The following is a 22,110-nucleotide window of genomic DNA, read 5'->3' on the forward strand; positions in this document are numbered from 1 at the left end:
GAGATCGCCCGCCGCCCGCGGGAATCGAACCCGTGTACGCTGCTTGCGAAGTGGATGCGTTACCACAGAGCCGACGCCATCACGCTAACAACCCACTTTACACTTCGGGTATTTGTGGTACCATAGCGTCCTCTATACTGGCAAAGACTGGCAGATCATCCCGAGACGCGGCCGCCGAAATTGGAAAGGTAGAGCGGCAGACAACGAATGAGAGGAGAGCCACGTGACGGGCGCCCCGCTGCGGCGAGACGCCGAAATACACTTCACCCGAGCGATGGTATGTCCGCTCGTGCTCCTCGCGCTACCGCCTCTTTTCTCGTCGGGTTTGAAAACCGTATGTTTCGGGTCGTCGCCGCTGCAAAAGCTCTGCGCTGACGTCCAGGTTCCCCAAGAAATGCTCTCTGCTACCAGATCATCGCGCTCCATATCTGCGACCGGGCACTCTATGACTTTGTCGCCAAACTGCCAACGCTCGCTAAAAAAAAAAAAAAAAAAAAAAAAAAAATTGCAGGTAACAAAATGCCGTCGTAGCTCTGTGACTGCCAAGAGCTCGTGCCAGGAAAGCGCTTGCGCTCCGCAACAAAAAAGGAATAAAAGCGTTAGGAACAAAATGGTCAGACATCTATGTTGTCCCCTACGCTTTTGTTCACGCAACCCACGGTGTGTGAACGCGATGCCGATGCCCAACAAGTTCGCCGTGACGTGTCGCAGCTATTCGCCACGACTGCACTCTGTTCATTAACACAGGACTGCTCAATTTTTCAAATACTGTACTTGAATCTGGAAAGAGAAACAAGACATATATTGAAAGAAACAATACCAGGAATATAAAATAAGATTGCCAGAGAGGGAGATCAAACTGGAGCACCTGAATAAACATCACTTTTTATTCAGTCTCACTCAAAAGTCGCATGGTAGTTAGTATTACAAACCACAAATTCATATCCTATTATATACAAGGTGAGAAAACAGAGAAGGCCAAGAAACAAAGCTGCCAGCTTCAGTATACCGCCAAATAACACTTGCATTTTTAAAAGAGAGGCGCAGTGGACATTATGCAAACATGACCATAACTAGCTAACAAGCTTCTAACAGAGAACAAAATTGAAGTACATGGTCAGGACAGTTGGCTGCTTCACTGAATAACACGCATCTCTTGAGCTTTCCCCCAAAAAATATTTTAGATATGTGCAAGTTATTTTTGTTTTGCAAGTTTTACTGTAGTCCTTCGATGTCTCCAGTCTGGAAAGCCCACCGAATTCTGCCCTAGTAATGTCTTTGTACGACAGATGCTGCTGCTATTTTAAAGGGGTGGCGGAGATCACAAAGAGCGATTTCCGTCTCCCCCATAAGTTTATGTCTTAAAGAAAAGAAGAAAAAGAAGCTTATTAATAACCTTATATTTAATTTATAACAGTATGAGTACATAGTACTCGTGTGCTTGAGCAGGAAGCATTTTTGACACTGCACGTAGCTACAAGCTGCTACGACAGATAACACAGCCAGCAATCCATTCTCGTTCTCAGTGTCGGCCGAGGTTTCCTTCATGCAGCAGCGTCTGCCTTGCATACACTCGTGGTTAAAGATTTCCTATGGAATTTCTGGTTAAAAATTTCCTAAGAACGCCACGAATACGTCCCTAGGGAAATATGTTCCATAGAGCGACAGGGCATTGGAAATGTTTCCAAATCAGAGACATCCAATAACAGCAGTTTGACGCTAGTGTTTTTTTTGTTTTTTTTTGCAATTAAAGGTGCTAAAACACGAGTATGAGATTCCTCAGACCAGAATTTGTGCTTATGTTTTATAATCAAACATGCCGAGAAGACAGTTTCAGCAGTACAAAATGACATTAAGTTATGTATGTAACACTTAATTTCTGGCACACACAGTCACAATAGAATCAGGTTGAAATGCGACCTTATGCGAAATTTCTTGGCGGTCTGACAACACTGAGTGCGTCGCCATTTTAATGTTTGCAAGCGTCGTTCATCTGTACCGAAGCACGGTGAAAACATAGGAGACAACTGCACGGGCAGTGTGCGATGGCGCGATAGCGCTCACAGGCCCCCAAGAGTTTCATCAGATAGTTGCGGTAGGTTGTTTTTAAATTGTTCGTCCACATTCTATGGTCGGAAGGCGGAAAACACAGCTGCTGTGCCCTCACACACTGCCCGTACGGTTGTCTCTAATGCATCCACCGTGCTTTGGTACCGATGACGCTTGCCAACATTAGATGGGGAAACTTTCAGTGTTGTCAGACCACCAAGCAATTTCACATAAGGTCTTTTTATGATAGAAAAGTATGTGCATATGCATTTCTGACATATTCATCAGTATGTCTCTATCACTTCAGCTCTCTCACACATTTTATTACTACCTTTTTGCAGAGCTTTGAAGCCCACTTGGATTTCAGACACAGAACTCTTCTTCAGAAAGATCAAACACACTGCTTAAAGACAGGGAAGAAAAACAACAACTAATGTGACCATAAAGATTATAAGTATCTGAAACAGTTTGCTCAATACTGAAAAAAAAAAAAAAAAGATCATGAAATAACTTCTAAAATAGACTCCTATTCGTTGCCAAGTCTAGCACATACGACATACAGAGTACATGCAGAAGTCATTTGAAGTTTCAAATAATGAAAACAACTTGGGGGAGAAACTTTGTCAGTGACAATGTTATATCCTGCCATGAAAACATCCCTTGTCACCTTTTGTTTTGCAGTTCTGCTGCTTAAATGAAACTACACACAAAAACTTTGATCTCTCACACTCAGCATCTAAGGCAGCCACCATTAGACATCTCCAAAATTGGTCCTCATGGGTTGTTGAGTGCATATCAACAGATGCCTTCTCTCTTATGATGGAGACTTCGTCCATCCCATACCATTAATTTGACATTGTAATCAAGCCATTGGCTCGATGATACATCACGCGATCCATCTGTAACAACGCGCAACACGAAACTGTTGGGTAGATCTCAAGTTCATTCGCTCGGCTGCCAGGCCACATAGGAAAGGAGCCATCATTAAACTTCCATACATTGAATAGAAAAAGCTTCCATAGTAAAAAAAAACCAAAAAAAAAAACCAGCACCATCCATTGTGTTACTCCCTCTTGATTTCGACGTGAAGACTTATTGGTGCCTGGCTCGAGGGATTCATGACTCTCCCGTTGATGACCAGTGCAAGGGGAGAGTCGACGCGAATGTTAGAAAACGAGATTACCTGGAAAGAAAATGAAACGAAATGCTTCATCAAGCTAAAAATGCCAGCCATGTGTTTATAAATTCATGACGCTTGTGGGCATATAAGTTACTCTGACGCCACAAAGGTCAGACTCCTGATTAGCGTGGCAAAACAAACAGGGTAAGTGTGCACAATCCGATTCCCGGCACGCCTCCAGAATTAACTCCCCCATTGGGGAAAAAGACTTGTCCTATTTATAGTTAGTTATATTCAGTGCATCTTTTCTAGATTACTTTGGATTTTCTACAGGCATACAGAAATAATTTGTGAGTGTATGCAGAAAAAACAATACGGCAAAAGTGTGGGAAAACACGAAACACATTTGGCCACACTGAAGAATGTCATAGTTATAAATAATTAACCAGCTTTGCTCGTACCTGTTTACAGTTAAAACTCATTACCCCCACTTACGAATCCTTCGCTTCGCTGTGGCAGTAACCATGCAAGTCTTCGCCTCCAGTCTGTTTCAAATATACATGTCGTGAAATTCGGGCTTACAAAACTTGGGCCTACAAGCTTAAAATGATGCACAAACAGCATATGCTACTAACTTGAAAAAGTTGTTCATTTGAGCACTATATCAAAACTTAAAGTGGAATCTTGTATAATGTGTACTGGTTCATAAAACCAAAAATTGCGTGCCATCTAGATTTTCTTTTTCTTAGCTAAACCCATTTTTCAAAATTCTCCCAGACAAAAAAATGTGAAGGTGACTGGAAACTTACATGGTCCTTGTATTCAATGTGGGCCTTGCACAGAAGCGGGTCCGGAATGACGATGGTGTCACCAATGAGAAAACCCTTCCCTTCCGCCAGATTGTAGATGGTTACGGCAAAGCAGACAGCATCTTCATCCACGGTACAGAGTGTGCTGGGCACGAAAGAGTCAGGTGTAAATGTCACGAAAGTCGACGTGTCACTCATAGATTACTTTCACATATTTGAATGTCGGTTCGTTGCTTTCAAAGATATGATCTGCAGATGCAAATTAGCTTCTACCAGCCTCCCTTTCAAGCATGTCAAGAAATTTACAAGTGCTACCTATCGGCATTCCCAAATATTTTTAAGCAGTCTGCACCCACCAATCAAAGAAGCTCTTGCTAAGATGTGGCTATCAAAAAATATGAATATCTTTGCATCTCGAAACAAAATACTTTTCAATAAACCTCTGCCAGATAAGGACGGCACCAAGTGGCCGGCACAGAATCTACGCCCGGTGGGACCGTGTGCCGGAAATCCATTCTTGTTTCACCCGAATTTTTTAATAGGGAAAATTAAGATTGAATGATTCTCGTGAATGATTGCACCTTTAACTTTTTCCGCAAACAGAATAGCAAGTTTGCAAGGAGAATGGACTGTTGGCACGTCGTTTGGCAATGATACTGATGGGTCTTGGCCGGATTACATCAAGGTTGAAAAAGGGTTTCGTAAAATTTTGTATTACCTAGCGGAATGAGCATTCCTTTCCGAGAAGACTGCGTTGCACATAATAACCTAGCAGTCATTTGAAGAAAAATGGAAACGCATGAGATGTAGAGGAGGCAGGAGAGGTAGCACATCTCCCCATGAAGCTTCCAACACTTCCCCTTCCGTCCACAGATCATGATTCGAGCTTTTGCCGCTGTTTGAGGCAAGCATGCAGATGCATAGAACTCTCCTAGGAAAAGGTCCACTAAATAGCCGACAGCAATTGCAAAATGCTAGTACAGCCATCTTAAAGCATCACATTAAATGGAAATCAGTAATACTTCTTTAGCAACCAGTTTCAGCTCTTGTCTTTTCCAAGGAGGGAGGGAAGGAAACCTTAGAAACGTCATTGGTGCTAAAGGCAAAACCAGTTGCCTGACAAGGGCACCAAGGCCAGAAGAGAAAAAAAAAAAAAAGAAAGGGGGAAGAGTCAATTTTCAACGGCCACATATACAAAAAAGAACAAAAAACCTTTAAATCAGGATTGTTGAGTTTAGAAAGCCTAAAGAGGCACCATTTGCACTAACTGTACCTTTCTGCTCGAGTTTTGGCATCTTATTTGTAGGACTATTTTAAAGGTTTGTTAAGGGGCCGGGCTTGGCTCGGCTTGGCCAAGACAAGTGTGAGGGGCTCACAGGGGAAAGCGCTCCTCAGAGTCGAGGTTGCAGACCACCTTGGCCGCCAGGACGCAGCTCGGGTTCTTGCCAGGCACGAGTTCATTGAACTTCTTGACCTTGATGGTGGCGTGGTCTCTGAAGGGGCCCAGGTGGTGTGGCTTGAGGCTGGCCAAGAGGGTCTTCACCTTGCGAGGCTTCAGGTTCCCCTGGGATGACGCATCATCGCTCCTGCTCATTTACCTGCACCCTCTCGAGCGCAGTTTTCATGTTGTGTGCTTTAATGGGCAGGTGAATGCACCCTTGTTTTATTAAAAGTGGGAAAAAATAACAACATAACTATAGCAATGTTTATTTTAAATAGATGAACTAGAAATAATTTTAAGAGCGTGTCAAACTTTTCTCGCAATTAAACAAAAAAAAAAGGCCACAGCCTGCGAAATAAAAATAAGACAATCTGTGGAAAGAGCTGGGCCTCCGCACAATATATCTTGTTCATCAAACTGTAGAAAGTGTAAGAAAATACTGTGGGCTTGTCCTCATAGGCACGCACAGCAGGGGGGGGGGGGGGGGGGGGGGGCATGCTATAGTTCAGAGGGGTGCAAATTAAGTAAGGATCTATTTTTGTTGTGTAACCAACAAATAAAGAACCTTACTTAATTTGTTCTTCTCTAGAGTCATTAAGGTGGGCCATAGCACACTTGGCCCCCCCCCCCCCCTGCAAACGACTATGCTTGTCCTAACAAAAGCCCCTGTCTATAGTGATGGATATCAAACTGGGAAGGAACTGTTGGTGCAGGGCACTGAAGCCACACATTTGCCAAGAGCCAGCCTCACAGCACCATTAAACTGTTCTCGTATTTCATTGTGAAACAACAACCACTGCACTTAATGGTACTCACATTGGGATCGCTGATATACTAACAGTGGACAGAGTCAAATGGTAGGATTAATAAGAGCAAAGATGTTGCCGTTTGGCAGAGGCTCTATGCATCGAGGAGCATCAATAGTAAAGGTAAAAAGCAAACACCGTGAGGCAGCGATTTGTGGATACATGCCTGCTTTCTCCGTTTTCACGGCTACAACAACGGCAAAAAGCAAATATATACTGTAAACGACTTATTTTTTGCGAGCTCAATATTTCGCGATTTAGGTCAAAGCTGAAGTTCTGGAGTAATTTGCGGGTTCTAATTTTCGCGACGCAGTGGGATCTCAACATAAATTACATTGCGTTCACATTTTACCAGAATTGTTCGCGGGACCTATTTTTCGCAAATGGTAGGCATGTCGCGAAAATGAAGTCCTCGCAAAAATTAAGTCGTTTACAGTATATAAAAAAAAACAAAAAACAGCAAAGGTTTTTTGTTGGGAAGTAGGGGATGCCCCAAATGGCACAGCAGCTAAGGTCTACACCATGGGAACAGGAAAAGGAGAGAGGGGGGGAAGAGGCGATCCCTAAATACTAAAGATTTCTCCGTCTCACACTTTGTGTACAATGCTGTCAAAACTACTAACCTGAGCATGTCTTTATCTAGCTTTTCATTTGAATGAAAACGCATGCGAGTCAAACGCTAAATGAAAACATACTCGAGGCAGTAACTTTTACAGTGTTGTACACTAAGTATGAAACGAAGTAGACTAGACAATTTGAGGGAGAGGGGGTGTCTCCCTCCTTCTTCGCCCCCATCCCCAAAGCACTTCTGATAGTACTGATCCATGCCGTGGAAAAAGTTGCTAGCAAATCCAACTAGCTTTGTTAGATATCATCTTGTTCTCTAACCTTATTAGAGATCATCTTGTCAAGCGTGGTCAAGTACTTCAGTAGATTCTGGCTTTTTTCTTTTGGGTTGCTATAACTGGGGTCCAAAGCAGCTGCCTTATCCAGGTGTTGCAGTGCTCCTTGAAAGTCCTCCTGGTGTTTCAGAGCCTGTAAGCACAATTCGTGAAAAGTTCAGAAGACAAAAAGACAAACAAGCGATGCCTAAACGACACGGGCGTGCTTACCACCGCAAAATTGTGGTACAGATCTGAAGAGTATTTCATTTTAGGATCTTCTAGCTGTTGAAAAAAAGAAAGAAAAAAAAAAAGTTAAACTTGTGCAACTCCTTGTGAGGCAGTGACATGACACCGTTAAAATACTTTGAATGGAACTTTGATGCCAAAGGGTCAGGCTTAACTGAGGTACTTACAGCTCTTGAATAGGCCGACATTGCTTCCTGAACTGTTTTGGCATTTTGAGATCCCGAAAAATATAGAGCCAGGTAAGCATTACCAAGAATATCTGCAATGGTCAGAGTTGTCATTAACAAAGGAAAACAAAGCCATGCTCGTCACAAGATAAAAGTCGTTACGAAGGGTGAAATACTAACACCAGGAATTTCCATCTGTGATGTCCAGCTCCAGTGCCTGTTTCGCTTTTTCTACACTGTCGCAAACATTCTTCAGCTTGTCTTCCGGTGTCTCTCCAACTTGCCGCAGCAGCATTGACAGATTCCGTAGCGAAACCTTGTCTTTGGTCTGTTGGAGCATGGTATCGAAATTGTGGTTACTTGGAAGGGCACACAGCCTCACGCAAGGCCCTTTCACATGGCCACATACGAATTTAGAGGCTGCACACTATGGCGCTTCAGTGAGCAAGATTGCGGTGCTTTACATGCTTGACAAGATGCGATGCCAGATAAACCATGACCAGTGATACTACAATGGGTCAAACTAGCTCAAGTTCACCCATCACAATGGGTGAGGTTTGCGACGAGTTGACGAGTTGCGCAAAAGAATAATAAATTGGGGGTGGCGGTTGATAAGGCAAACTGACTACTCACAATTTTGAGGACGCCTTCGAAACAGTTTTGCGCTTTGAGGATGTCTCCCTTCTTCCAGTAACACTCCCCGAGTTCATTCCAGGCTTCCACGAGTTTGGGGTTGAACTTGACGGCTCTCGACAACGCCTCGTAGGTTTCGGTCTCAAAGTGTGGCCTGATGTTGAGCGCTTTCCCCCTGAGCATGTGGTACATCGCTCGATCCGACTTCTTGAGTGAACCTGGCCGGCGTTTGACAGATCGCAAGTGAACGCAAGATCCACGAAATCAACGCAGCTCACAGCGCGGCCTACCTTCATTGGCGTCTAAACTTGCGAGGACGCCTCGGAGCTTGTCTTCGATGTCACCGTTCTTCTCTGTTTCACTTGCGCTGGGGTTATTCACGTAATAGCTGTCTCGAAAGCAGTACAAGTCTTCGATCGCGTTCTGAAACAGGGAGGGGTGAGACAGCTGTCAATCAACTTCCCCTTTCGAAAATTTGGACAGAGCTAATTTTAACAGCTACTGGCGAAATCAATCGCACTCTCTTGTAAATGTAGGGAAAACAGCACCTTTATTGATGCCAACGGAAAATTCTCTCCGCTTTCGTGCTCTTTCAAATCTTCGAACGCTTCTTGGCTTTCCTCTGCCATTTCTCCGAGAACAACCGAACAACTCAAAAACCGAAACGAAACGGCGAAACGGGGGCGAAATAGAAATGAAGGTTTCGTATCACGGATAACACCAAAAAGGAAGATCAGCGTAGTAGTATGGTGTTATATTATTTGAGATAATAATATTATATTAAAGAAGTTAAGTAATTTCTTCTACGTTATTTCAGTAGTGTTTTCGGCACGGGGGCGGGCACTTACTATCCAATCCAATCCAATCGTAGGTAAACTGCAAACATGGTGCGTAATGACGGGCTTGACAATTTAGCGCCTTCTACGTACGAACGGGCAAAAGATCGAGAAACGACAGCGGAAGAATTAGACGACAGCATCGAAGATGAAATCGACGCACGAGAAATATTTGATATCCTTTGGCTGGCATATCGCGTTGCCCTGGAGCACTCGGAAGCTAAAACGCAGTTCGTGGAAGGATCCACTCTGTAAAGTGATACTTCCTTCATCTCCGTCCAAATTAACGATACTTTGCAGGCGTTGCAATCTGATTACACTCTATGTGGAACATGGCAATGAAAGGTGCCTTCAGTGTTTTTACAAGTGCAATAATGTGACGTATTGGGCTAGTTGGTTTAAAGTGAACTTCTGGGGAAGGAACAGCGGCAAAACAGCTTGGAGAAGGGTAAAGAAAAACACGACAGGACGGCGCTGAACTAAACTATTTTTTTTTTTAAACAAAAAAGGAAGGAAGAAAACAAGAAGCATTTTAATCAGACAAAATAGACACCAGACACGCGCCAACCAAGCAGTATATATTTTTTTTTTTTTTGTCATGATAAGCCATATTAGTGGTTACGTAATGCCCTTCATAGTTGAGGAGTTGGGGGAGATCATTAAAAAATTGGAAGGCCTGCACCTAGAAGTCTTTTTCAGTGTTAAGACACCTAAAGACTTATGCCTGTCTAGGGCTTTTATAAAAGAGACATACTTGGCAGTGCAGAAACAGTTGTCGCCGTTGGACATTGGAGACCCTTTCAGAGTTTCTAATTCTAAGGTTGTGGGGGATTTCTTTTGAAATTAACAAGTTTGGAAATTTCTCGGCATTTTGTGTAGATGTAGAGGACATTTTTGTATTCTCTGCCTCATAATTAGGGTTCGGAGTTTTCGGTTTAAACCGATAAAAACCGATAAAAGTACGCCGAATTCATTTTTGGAAATTCGGTTTTAACCGAAAAAGGTCAGTTTTTAGGTTCGGAATTTTCGATTTAAACCGATAAAAACCGATAAACATTCGTCGAGTCCATTTCCTAAAATTCAGTTTTAACGGGAAAAGATCACTTTGACCTTCCAGTCGTACAACAGAGCCGTGGCGAAAAAGTGGAACGACAGAGTCTATCGATTCGAAACGTGCCCGAATGTATGGGATACGCGAATGCAATTACGACGTTTTGGTTTAGTGTGCGCATCATCGATCGGAACGTGAAGTCCGAAATGCCCCATGACTTCGCCATGTACGAGCGTGCTTTCAAGCTCGTTGTGAGGAAGACTGACGTGATGCAAGCTCTGCATGTTGTGTTGTGCTTTAAAACGTCACACCGTGCCTTTTTCAGCGGTCACAATTGGTTGCTCAGGCAGCGCTTCATCTCCTCAGCTTGCAGTGTCCAGGGTTAGCGTTGAAAGGGCATTCTCGAAGCTCAGGGTCATATTAACAGAAAAGAAAGAGTGCGGATTAAGGAGAAGAACCTTGGCAAGTACATGTGTGTGTACTATAATGAGATAGCGTAATCCTGATGTACAGAAAGTGAAGTTTCATGTTTATTGGGCATAGGCTTTATATCTGACTTGTTTGTACTTCTATGGTTTTTTTTGTTGTTTCTTTTACAGTTGCACACATTTGCCAAATGAAGTGTCCATTTCTTTTTCAATGTATCTGCGCCGTTATTCTTTGAGTGATCACAAATATCAGAGCTACGTACAAGGGTCATCTGATCCTGTGTCCGTTGGCGTTTATTTTATATTCACCAAAAAAAGCCGATAAACTTTTGTGGGCATAAATATCCACCGAAAAAAACCGAAAATTGTATTTTATAATAAACACCGATAAAAGTACGCCGAATTGTGAAAAAATAGAAACCGAAAACGCGGAACCCTACTCATGATCCATTGTTCTCTTCAGTCAAGTCATGTATAGAGTGCAACGAAGAACTACAAAAAGTGGGAGTTTGCATTGGGTCCTGTGTGACCCGAATAATTAGTGACATCTATCTTGGCGAAGTGGATAGAAGTGTCAAAAGTGTTCTTGCAGTGTTCACCTTCAAGAAAGTGTTTTGCTATGGGAACAATTTTTTGGTTGTGTTTGAGGGGGCTGATGGGGCTGGTACACAGGCTAAGGTACTTTGTTTATTGAGAACTCTGGCTAGGGGGCTCAGGTTTGCATTTGAAAAGTCCAACAAAGGGGTTCTCCAATTCCTTGACCTTCCGTTGTGCTTTTAAGAAAAACGTTGTTGGTCGTTTAGTCCATGTTCAGAAAAGGCCATTCTGTACTATAGGTCAGGCCATTCAAAAGTGGTAAAAAGGAGAATTGCAGTGTCTCGTCTTGGGTCCGCCCTAGGAAAGTTGTGCGTCCACTTGATGGTGGACAGTTTTAACGGGCAGGTTAAAAGACTGAAGCTGTCAGGGTTTCCATCTGCCATTTTGACGGACGGACCTTAAAGGGACAATAAAGGTAATTTCGGATATCTTTTTGGTGATTGAACTGGGTTCCAGGCTCGTCTCAAGCCACATTGCCCAAATTTCAGCCGAAACCGGCGCTTGTGTGCCGCACAAATTAATTAAACAGTCGCGGTAATAATCGTACCGGGATTGACTGAGGCGACACCCCAAGTGTTGCAGGAGAAGCCAGGAGAATCGGAGCTCACGTGACCGTCGCGGGGCCAAGAAGCGCGATGTCACAAGAGACGCGTCGGCAATTGGGCGAAACGAGACACGTGCCGTCGGTCACGTCTTGGTTCGTGATTTTTAGGAATACTGTTCTAATCTCCGCTTGAAAAACCATGAAAAGTATAAATCTGACCGGAAATAGTTACTAAACCGTAAATAAAACAGCGTAATTGTTTTTCTCTTTGCTACGCTGGACGCTAAATGGGCAATGTGTTCTCTGACGACGAAAAGAGGACGTCCGGCTTTGGTGAAAACCATAAATGGTGCTGTTTATTTTCTCCTTCTTGGGGAGCATCCCCCGCGGAGGAACCGGTTCCCAAAACGGTTTGGTCACTGCTGTTTTCTCCTCGGCATCTCCCCTGCGTCCGTGTCCTTTGGCATCGTGCCGCTCTCGTCTCGCCTGTGCGAATGTTGCTCACTGCTTCGGAGCCTGCAGGACGGTCTCCGTCGGGTGATGGCGGAGGCCGCCACACACATACTCCCGTTCCGTTGATGTTAGGTCACTGAATGGAAGCTCGAACTCACTCGCGAGAGCGGCATTGTCGCCCATGTTGACAGATTTGACGAAACGACCGCGCCACTGCGCTGCTATATCTCACTGCGGTAGCCAGAGTCTCAATCTCCTAAATACTACCGATACCAACTGTTCACACTTGACGTCACTCACTACGTCACCTCCGTTTTCGGAGGCCCAGAAATGAGAATGGAGATAGTTCAATTTTGGTTTCTTCAGTGCTTTCATAGGCACAGAAATACACGTCACAAATGTCTACAAAAAATTAGGCAGCGTGCTAGGTTCCCAAGAAGCCTAAAACACCATTTAAAAAAAAATTAAATAAAATCGTCCTCAATGTCTTTTTAAGCAATTCGGAGATTGCTATGGTGTCCCAGTGATGTTTTCTGCCCCACAGAAAACGGGTCAGAGATGTTCAAAGGTCGGTGCTACCGCCGAAAAGCGTCGGAAAAGGAAGTGCACCAAAAAGCATGTAGTACAGTTTGTGGCTTATGTCTGGCGTGGTTTGTAAGATCCCCTTGTCATGTGGTCTATGGTGGACAGACGGGCCACTGTCTAAATGACAGACTTAGAGAACATTTGTATTCACTTGGGGCCACCCTTGTTTTTTCTTTACCCTTGTTCAAGTTTTTCGCCGCTGTTCCTTCCCAAGATGTGTTTATAAGTATTTATATATGGGGATGTGCAATGTACACTGTTTCCATTCCTATTATGATGTTTTCCAGTTCGCTTTCCTTAACGGTCTTACATCACCTTAGGTCGATCAATGACCCTGAACACCCTCTCACGTTGGAAGAACTCAACGTGATCGACAAGAACCACATAACGGTAGGTTATAATCTATAATGTGGCGTGGATGTATACTATAGTCGGTTACAAGTCAAGAAGGTAGGAGAAGCTCGTCCCATAAGCATGATGTGCCCGTTTCAAATCCATCCGCAGTCGAAAGAATAGTTCCCTGGAAACGCCCCTTGTTCCGCTTCAATGAATAGATAATGGCTACAGAGTGATGCCAACTTGTCTCCGACCTCCACTCTTTAAGAAAGCGACCTTTGTATTAACAGGAGAGGGAACCGAGCCCCTGAAAGGCTTTGTATCCATTGGAGGGGGAACCTACCCCCCCCAAAGTCGTATTTGTTTCCATCGGAGGGGGAAAATTCTAATCTCCCTCTTGTGGCTTCTGCAACGCTAAGTCAAAGTCGAAAGATAAAGCAAATATTCACAGGAAGGTAAAACCCTCTCCCGCATTGGCCACAACGTCACGGAAACGATGGGACACTATTGGATGCGGAGGTGGCGGAGGGATATTAGAATCCCTTTGAGGGGCATTTGCCGCTACCTTCTTGACCTGTAACATACTGTAGCAGTGTTTCGTAAAGTTAAAAAACAAAACAAAACAAAAAACAGCTCTAAAGTGGCGATTATCTTGTATCTTACTTGCGGCGTCCACTTTGTTCTTTTTGTCACCAGGATGAGGACAAGGCTAGGGAGTAACTGTCAGCTTATCGTACCCAGAGAGTACCCTATAATATTTATGCATCAAGAGGAAAATGAAAGTATAAATAAGCTAGTTCTTCCCGAGTTTCAAGGTGGTGTCCGTGTGGTACATCTGACCTCCGATACACTATCTAAACCACGGTGGGCAGCTTTACCTAAGCAATGCGAGCAACATTACTATTTCTGAGGCGACACGCTGGCCTTTAGATCTCCGGTTGCCTAGCTATCTGCAGTTGGACGAATGCGGACTGTGCCGTAGATGCTGAACGACCAAAAGTTTGGTCGCACGTTATGCAGCTTTAGGTGGTCAAAATTAGAGATAAGATCAAGCCAGAATTTTAAGGCCCGACCCAACCCGGCCCGATTATGTCCTGGCCTGAACCCGGCCCGAGCCCGATTATGGTTCGTGGAAGCCGTCCCGAACCCGACCCGAACCTGACCTGACCGATATGTATTCCGGCCCGAACACGGCCCAAAACTTGACTTATTTTTAACATAAACCCAGCCCGAACCCACTTTTTTTTTTTAAACAAGGAGTATGTGGTGTCAATTACTGGCTCCTAGCATTTTCTGAAAAGGATGTACGTCATTCTTGGGGTCGGAAGTGATCGTCACTCGAAAATTCACAAGCAAAAAAGCGAGGAATCACTTGTTGGGGATTGAACGTGGTTCCCTTTCATTGTGAATCTAATGCAGAACAAAAGATAAGCGAGGCTGTAAGTTGATAGCAAGTTAATCGTGGTCTAAAAGTGGATTGACAATCACGCGGACAAGAGCGGTCCCGAAATTTAGTCAAAATCTTAGCCACGATAGTGGCGGAAAAGTTTGCACACTTGACCACCTTTTTTTGTGGTGCAGCAATTAGCATACCTGACCGCTAACTAGGAGACCCAAAGTTTGAATCCCAGCGCCTTTAAAAAGATTTTGACTTTTGACAACTTCATTGTGATTACTTCATTCAATCAGACTGTTCATTCATCTGCATATTTTTGATTAAGTTCTGCCTTCTCTTTACAGGGGACGATTCACAGCAAACCAAATTTTCTTCCGCTTAGAATTATATCCCGTTTGAACAAAAATGCCAACGAAGCCATATTTTATTTTCGCCCAGAAACCGTGTTTATGATGATTGTGTGGATATCAGAATATAAGCTTGATTTATGAAACTTCACCACCCATACACGTGAATAAAATGACGCTCAGTAATTTATTTTATGTGTAAGTGAATTTTTAGGGAAGGAAAAATTTTTAAATGCGGAAGGGTTTCCTATTTATGCTAAATAAGAAACAAAAACCAGCTTGCAGCAGGCGACCACCTACCAAGCGAAATTAATCTCGGCATTTTCTGTGTTATAGCTTGCACTCTCTTTCCGTTTCTTTTTGCATGTTCCTAAAATCAAATTTCTAGATTTAGCAAGGTCGGGTTGTCGAGTCCCGAGACCTCGACCCCGGCCCGACCCCAGCCCGACCCCAGCCCGACCCCAGCTTGACAGTCGGGTCAAGTTCAGATTTTTGGGCTTCCCCGAGCCCACGCAGATCTCTAGTCTACCGTAAGAAACCGCGGAAGCGCCCATTTTGTTCAAGTGCCCACTCTTAACGTGTTCCAAACCGGGGAATTCTGCAAATTTGTATATTACATATGAGAGCCAAACTACCAGAAAAGAATTCTCGGTTTGAAATTTTTCTTTCCAACCGAAAACAGCCGATCGAGAACTGGCCCGTTTGAGTCGCGCTCTCTCTCTCCTTTGTGGCCACGAACCGTCTTTTAATGGTTTAGTGACACCCGGCAAATATAATCAAAGTCTTAGGTCATCGGAGGCACGTACACAATATTAAAAATAGAAAAGAAATACGATACCCATTTTTTGTGGCTTCTAAAAAGCTTAAAATGTGTTGTTTGAGGGAAAAAAAGTGTCACAGCCACCTGACTTTCGCCACCTCTTTCCTCCTCTATATTTCTTCTTCCTCCCCAGTATAGTTTCGGTTTTGAGCAGTTGCGTTTTTTTACTTTATTAAAAATATATGTGACGTTGCAAAATATTGATTGAGTAGTCTTCTGACAGCAGAATGAATCGCCTAACAAAAAATAAAAAATTTATGGGGGTGTTAGTGTCCCTTTAATTCAGTTTTCAGTGAAAGTCAGGTGGGCACTCCCCTGGTATTTTACAGCAAAGGAATCCTCGGTGCTTTGCCATGGTATCTTTGTTGCTCTCTGTCGATTTGGGATGTAGAGCCTCAGAAGTGTCGATTTGGCGGTAGACAGCCTCAATGCCTCATTCCACAGGTGACCTTTCGGAGTTCTCTTTCAGGTGGACCCTGAGCAGATGATGATCCGGGTGGACTTCCGGCCCACCATCCCACACTGCAGCATGGCCACCCTCATCGGCCTGGCCATCAGGGTGCAACTTCTGCGGCGCTTGCCACCCACCTTCAAGGTGGACGTCCGGATCCTGCCTGGCACCCACGTCTCGGAAGTGGCCAGTGAGTGCGATCCTCTGCACTCTCTCACGGTCTCCCTTGGGCTCCTGACGGAGACCTGATTGTTGAGCTCAGTGCCGTTCAAGGGCCGCTTGATCAGCCGCCTCGGTGGCTTTGAGGCAAAGCCTACGGATCCCCAGGTGGGGGGTTCAAATCCCGGTCGATGTGCTTGCATTCTGACTCTGCAACTATTGCAGAGAGGGTGCCGTGGAACCTAGATTTCGGTTGCACGTCAAAAGATGGCCAGGTGGTCCAAGTTAATCCTTACTCCTGCGCTGGGGCGTGCCATAGGTGCCCTTCCTTGGTCGGGCAACTAAAACCCCTAAATTTGACTTTGGGCCACTCTATAGATTTTGATCCCTGTCGTTTTTTCCGTGCTTCGATGTTGTCACGAGCTTCGGTGGACTTCTCTAACTTTGGGTTGACTTGTAGCTTTCAGGCGGAATTTCTGACGTCATACTGAGAACTGTTCCTCAGTGGAATGGGAAGGTGGCACTGATTAATTGCATTCTGTACTGACCTTGTTAATAATCGAAGCCTGCCTCTAAATCACAAGCTCGCTTATTTTTAAGTCCACCCCCTTTGAGCTATTAAAAATGGCAAATAGACCATATGCGAAATGTAGAGCGCCATCTAGTAGCGCGCCGAGAACTATGTCTGCCACCTTGGTAGCGGCGAGAAAACAAAACCAGTGACCCGACCGGCAAAGACCCCATGTAAACAAGCGACCACGCTTCGTGCGAGAGATGCGATGCCAATGCGTTGGTGCGTTCCGCTATGGATGCACCGATAAACCTTCGATTCGTGTGTGACATGAACGCAAACGTGAACAGGGTTCACAATTTTTTCTTATTTTTATTTGTTACTTGAGACGCAGCTTTTGACCAAAACAATCGGTGACAACGCGAAGAAACATGCGGATGATATCATGCAGCGTGAAGCCATTTACAACTATTGAACTGGGCTCTAATCTTTTTACAAAGTTGCACCCAATTTGTTTCTGAACTTTCTTTTTTTTTTTTAGGCACATTTTAGTGTTGGCCTAGATTTTCCTTGGTGCGCAAGCAGCTCAGTGTATGCGGACAAGACCAAGGCTTTTAAGCGAGGCAGAAAGATGACAGTTTTAATAATCTATGCCACCAACCATAATTGAAGATGTGTATGGTTAACAGTGAACAACCAAATCTGTAAGCACCACAGAGCCTTCATTTTAATGTCATATATTTAAAAAAAATAAAAGAAATTAATTACTTTGGAAAATTAGAAAACAATCTCATTGCTTTGCAGCGATTTCTGTACACTTGATTTGACGTCAGCAGACGAAGTTTGTAAAACACCTCTAAAACTAAACAGCAGAGTTTGTTGATATAATATTCTTGAATATTCAAAGCGCGGTCATGTAGAATAGAAAACACAACAGACACAAACGTCGTGTCTGCTCAACACTCGTAGAGGCGGGATTTTGCTCTCTTTTTCTTTGAACGCCATGTTCGATTACATAAAACATGGTGTTTGTATTAGGTTCATCGCAGTGGCTAAAGGTTCGATGTCGGCGGCAGCGAAATTTCACAATCTCCTTTTCTTTTCTTTTTTGTCGCAGTCGAGGTAAAAATTTTCTTTAGTACGAAGAAGCTCGGGGGGGTGGGGGTAGTTTTGAGAAAGTCAAAGCAGTTATTCTGCCAGGGTTGAACCAGTCTTCATTAAAAGCGCAACATCCGTCAACTGTGCTTGAGGTCAATGCTATCTGAAACCAATTTAAGCTGTTTGCAACGCCTGAAATATATTGCCCAGTGCACAGTATCCTTCAGAAGGACACATAGCCTTCCACAAAAAAAACTTTTGCCAGTAACAAAAAAAAAAAAAAAAAAAAAAAAAAAAAACACAAAAATTAATTTTGAGTTGCATGTATTGGCATGGAGCAGTCTACCGCTAAATGGTACGACTTCATGCGTATTCGCATTGAAAAAATAATTGAAAGTGTCCTCAGAGATGAAAGGCATGACGGCCTAGTCCTTTGTTCACTTTGGGTGATTGGAAGTCAGAAAACAATACCGTAGAATACCGCGGATCTGCCCATTCCACATTAAGTGCCCATATCCAAATTTTTAAGATACGAAAAAATATGCACAGTACATTTATATGTAAAATTGATGACCGGACAAGCGCCCATCCCCCATTTTTTCGCGATTATCTCTAAATTTTGAGTGGGTGTTTGCCCGGTATTTTACGGTAAAGTTTTTGAATCGCACTTAGTGGCAGAGCGTTCATGCCCTGCAAATGCTGAGAAACCGAAACTCAAGATACTTGATGCTACCAAGATGACCGTGTACACAGTGCTGCCAGACCACCAAGCAGTATCGCATATCGTCTATTGGTCACATGAATGTTTATTACTTAAAGGAGCTGTGCAACAATCTTAACATTGAAAGAATTGGCATCTTCTACTTTTGACATTGTTCATTTTGTTACCAAGGACAGAAAACACAACCTCCTTCCTTCAAAATGTTGCGATTTCGCCGCGTAATCGCGAGGCAAAAATGAGAATATTCCCTGACCTGCAGCCGCGAGCGGCGGCCATGAGAACCACGCGGCGTGACGTCAATGGGGGTCTTGTAGAAAGATAGCAAGTTGTGCGAATACCTGCTCGATAAAAGGTAACTTTTCTATAAATCTTGTCTTTCCAACATAAATATAAATGCGTCGAAAACCTGGTATCATCGATAAAACTTTTATTATACAGAGTTTTCATGGTGGCGCCATCTCTCCTAGGTCCACAAAACCAACGGCTCTATCTGCTACCGCGAACAGCTGCCAGAAGCCAGAGGGGGAGGGGTCCAGAGGGGGAGGGGTACAGAGCTGGACGGGTATGGGGCCGGATTCGGATGAGACTTTCCTCCTTTCACCATATTTTTCGCGCTTCGCCTGCCAGCACGGGGTCACGCGGTCGCGAGCAAATGAGTTCTTGCTGCTCCCTGATGGCTCTAGAGAGAGAGCTTCACCGAAACCCCGTGCGACCCCCATTGACGTCGGGGTGCACGTGACTCGGAAGATGGTGAAGGAGTTGAGAGGTTCCGAAAACCTCAATCTTTGTCCATTTTAAAAATAAAAACTAGCACATGCAGGCAAAAGCGGTTTTTTGTTCTTTACTTCAGAAAGGTCGAGACACTAACTCCCAAATTATTTAAGCAAAGCACTGAAACTGTTGCACAGCTCCTTTAAGCATTTAATTTATGAACAACTATGATTTGAATTCATATTACAGTCGCAGACAGAATTTTCTGAACACGTTCGATTATTCGGACATTCTTGCTGAACCATAGCTCACCCCTTAGAGTTAATGTATAGCATTGACCGAAATTTTGGACTCAATGTCCCTCTTTCCTTATCATCAATTAATAACTAACACGCTCAACCATCTACATAAAGCTTTTTGCTCGATATTTCAGTCATAATTTGTGTGATTTCCTCAGTTTACAGCCACAAAACAGCTGCCGCGATAGCACCGCCATTTTGGTTGCTTTGATTTTGCCCTGTAGCCTCAATACCACGTCCTATGCAGTAAACAAGCTGGGTTGAGGCTATAGCCGGGTTTTCCGGCTCCGCTATAGCCAACATGGCCGCTGTCTGCCCATTCTTATGGCTCTTTCAGTTCTCGTGGTCAGTGCTTTTCGTGTGCGACCGCGAGAAAAGCTGCCGTCTGCCGTGCTTGTGGTCTTTGAGCGCGTAGGTTTTTTGCCGATAGGCTTAGTATTGAAGCGAGCTTGGTGGACTAAACGTTTCCAGATAGTGCCAAATGGCGCCAACTTCAACTTCGCTGTTTGTGCCAACGACGGCGCTGACAAAGTGCAGCACCGTGATCAGCAACAAGTAAAAAGTGAGCAATATAAGGCGAAAGTTGCACGAGAACTTAAAATTGACGTCAAGCGAGTGGAAAGTGGCCAATACGCCGCGGAATATGCGTGAAAATTCGATATTTTGGCTGAAATCGATTTTTCGGACCGCTTGATTATTCTGACAACTTCGGGTGCCCCTCTGGGTCCGAAAGATCGGTCGGCGACTGTATAACCTTTTAGCTGTTTCCTCCCTTTTCAGGTTATAATTTCATATTCCAAAGGTAGCAAACTGAGCCACCTGACTTCCTAAGGTACCACAGTAGAGCTCAGTTCTCTTGCAGAAACAATAAATAAATGATCTGTAGAGATTTCCACCATGGGCAAACTGACTTGGACTCGCCTTTTTGGAATTTCAAGCCTCTTTTCCCACGGAAGATGTTGCGTGATTATAGACTTTGTACAGGAGGAGACAGTAATAGTGGCATAAAATTGAAAGCCTAGCTTGTTTGCAGTTAATGGGCCACTGTTCAGCAGAACTGGTTCCCGACCTGTGTTGCCTGAACACATACACTTGTGACTCTTCCAGTTAACAAGCAGCTGGATGACAAGGAGAGGGTCGCCGCGGCTCTGGAGAACTCGCACCTGCTGCAGGTCGTCAACAGGTGTCTTGTGCCACGCTGAGCTCTAGCAAAACACGTCGCGCAGTATTGGGTGGACAGTCTGTGCGATTCTGGCTCCTATGATTTCATTTTCGCTGCTCGTCAGGATGTGTTGCTGTTGTGCTGTGTAATAAACTTGCCGATACACCTTGTATACTAGGAGCCCCAAGAGCCCAGTCTATCTTCTTTGGCAAGGGTTGCCAGATGGCCATATGCAAAGAGCCAGAAAAAAAGAACAACTTTAAATCAAGAGCCGGTTTTTTATTCTTATTTATTTCCTGTCAATTGGTGGCCACGGAAAATTCCACTCATAAAGTGATTGCTCATTATGTTTTTGTAATGCGTCCCCACTCGTGAAATGAGCGCCTTGAAGTTCAGCTCCAGTGATGTCGTTGCAGTCCTGGGCAGTGAGCAGCTTAGTTAGATGTTTGTCTGCCAGGGCCGTACGTTGTCTTTTTCTGCCTTCATTGTTGCAAAGAGTGGCTTACAGCAGTGCAATGATCCTAATATCGACACGTGTTCCTGGGAACCACTTGCTGCACTTGGACCCGCAAAGAGCCGCAATTTACCACCCCTGTTCTACGGGAAAGTTTTAAAGTTGAATAAATTAAATGGGGACATGAAATTATGTGTGGTTGGACACTGGGAGCCGTACAACCGACACCAGATCACGTGACTGCTCGTTAGCACTGCTCGGTGTTCTCCAGTTTCTTCTGCAACTGTTTGTGTGTGGAGAGGAAAGCTAACTCAGAAACGTCAGTTTTATTCGTAATAAAGCTAGCTAAACTAAAAGCACACTTGTCTTGGCCCCTTTAAGTAAACCTCTTATTGTGTGAACTTTGATTATAAAAGGTATTAACGTAACCTGTCTTTTCTTGGGAAAAAAACAAAACTAAATGTTCTTGTTTTAGGCAGTATACTTTTGTTTGCTGAAGGAGAAAGGGCATATGCCGTAACCAAGTTTCGTTTTTTTCCACACTAATATTAGGTTTCGAAATTGTGATTCTAATGCAACAAGATCAGAAGGATTCTGTTAACTTATTCTGTCCGTTTTTTTTTTAAATGTTTTTTTGTTTCCTCTGTTTTGGGTTTACTATGGATGTAAAACACGATTTTTTTTCCCTTTAAAGGAATACTGAATCAAAACTTTAAATATACAGAAAGCATCAAGAAACAAGTAGAATGGGATTGGCTAAACCCGTTATTGATAATCGCATGGTTGTATTCTAAGCGGATGGCTATTTTTTTTTTTTCGTTCTAAATGACGGGATTTCGGCGAGTGCTTCAATATTAGCCATCGTAGAGTGCGATGCATCTCGGGAGATCCGTCAGATCCGGCGCGGCCTTGACGTCACCGTGCCGTGAAGGTAACGTTACTTGGTTACCTCAGTTGGTACGCCCATGAATATGCCCACACCCTTCTCGTATGAAT

At 44.0% G+C, this 22,110-nt stretch overlaps 2 protein-coding genes across 2 annotated transcripts; one reads left to right on the forward strand and one right to left on the reverse strand.

Moving 5' to 3' along the window:
- Nucleotides 1-865: 865 nt before the first annotated feature.
- On the reverse strand, nucleotides 866-8,798 carry LOC8050484 (tetratricopeptide repeat protein 5). Its single transcript, XM_029984503.4, has 10 exons — nucleotides 8,704-8,798; nucleotides 8,446-8,578; nucleotides 8,156-8,373; nucleotides 7,703-7,850; nucleotides 7,523-7,614; nucleotides 7,338-7,391; nucleotides 7,114-7,260; nucleotides 5,355-5,542; nucleotides 3,979-4,123; nucleotides 866-3,232 (listed from the first exon to the last, which is right to left on the reverse strand). Exons 1-10 carry the CDS (start codon nucleotides 8,782-8,784, stop codon nucleotides 3,113-3,115), a joined length of 1,326 nt encoding a protein of 441 aa, XP_029840363.2. The 5' UTR covers nucleotides 8,785-8,798; the 3' UTR covers nucleotides 866-3,112.
- A 65-nt stretch (nucleotides 8,799-8,863) lies between these two features.
- On the forward strand, nucleotides 8,864-21,473 carry LOC8050485 (cytosolic iron-sulfur assembly component 2B). Its single transcript, XM_002433720.4, has 4 exons — nucleotides 8,864-9,166; nucleotides 12,960-13,039; nucleotides 16,018-16,189; nucleotides 20,606-21,473. Exons 1-4 carry the CDS (start codon nucleotides 9,040-9,042, stop codon nucleotides 20,698-20,700), a joined length of 474 nt encoding a protein of 157 aa, XP_002433765.3. The 5' UTR covers nucleotides 8,864-9,039; the 3' UTR covers nucleotides 20,701-21,473.
- The last annotated feature ends 637 nt before the right edge of the window (nucleotides 21,474-22,110 follow it).

Source organism: Ixodes scapularis, unplaced genomic scaffold, assembly GCF_016920785.2.
Source record: "Ixodes scapularis isolate PalLabHiFi unplaced genomic scaffold, ASM1692078v2 PGA_scaffold9__187_contigs__length_104089568, whole genome shotgun sequence".
Taxonomy (NCBI): domain Eukaryota; kingdom Metazoa; phylum Arthropoda; class Arachnida; order Ixodida; family Ixodidae; genus Ixodes; species Ixodes scapularis.

Excerpts from the sequence above, each read along its gene's own strand:
- LOC8050484 (XM_029984503.4), bottom strand. The coding sequence starts at position 8,784 with ATGGCAGAGGAAAGCCAAGAAGCGTTCGAAGATTTGAAAGAGCACGAA. Across the intron at positions 7,851-8,155 it reads TCGAAGGCGTCCTCAAAATT|ACCAAAGACAAGGTTTCGCT; the intron begins GTGAGTAGTCAG and ends ATGCTCCAACAG. Across the intron at positions 3,233-3,978 it reads ACATTGAATACAAGGACCAT|GTAATCTCGTTTTCTAACAT; the intron begins GTAAGTTTCCAG and ends TTTTCTTTCCAG.
- LOC8050485 (XM_002433720.4), top strand. The coding sequence starts at position 9,040 with ATGGTGCGTAATGACGGGCTTGACAATTTAGCGCCTTCTACGTACGAA. Across the intron at positions 9,167-12,959 it reads CGACGCACGAGAAATATTTG|ATCACCTTAGGTCGATCAAT; the intron begins ATATCCTTTGGC and ends TAACGGTCTTAC. Across the intron at positions 16,190-20,605 it reads CCACGTCTCGGAAGTGGCCA|TTAACAAGCAGCTGGATGAC; the intron begins GTGAGTGCGATC and ends TGACTCTTCCAG.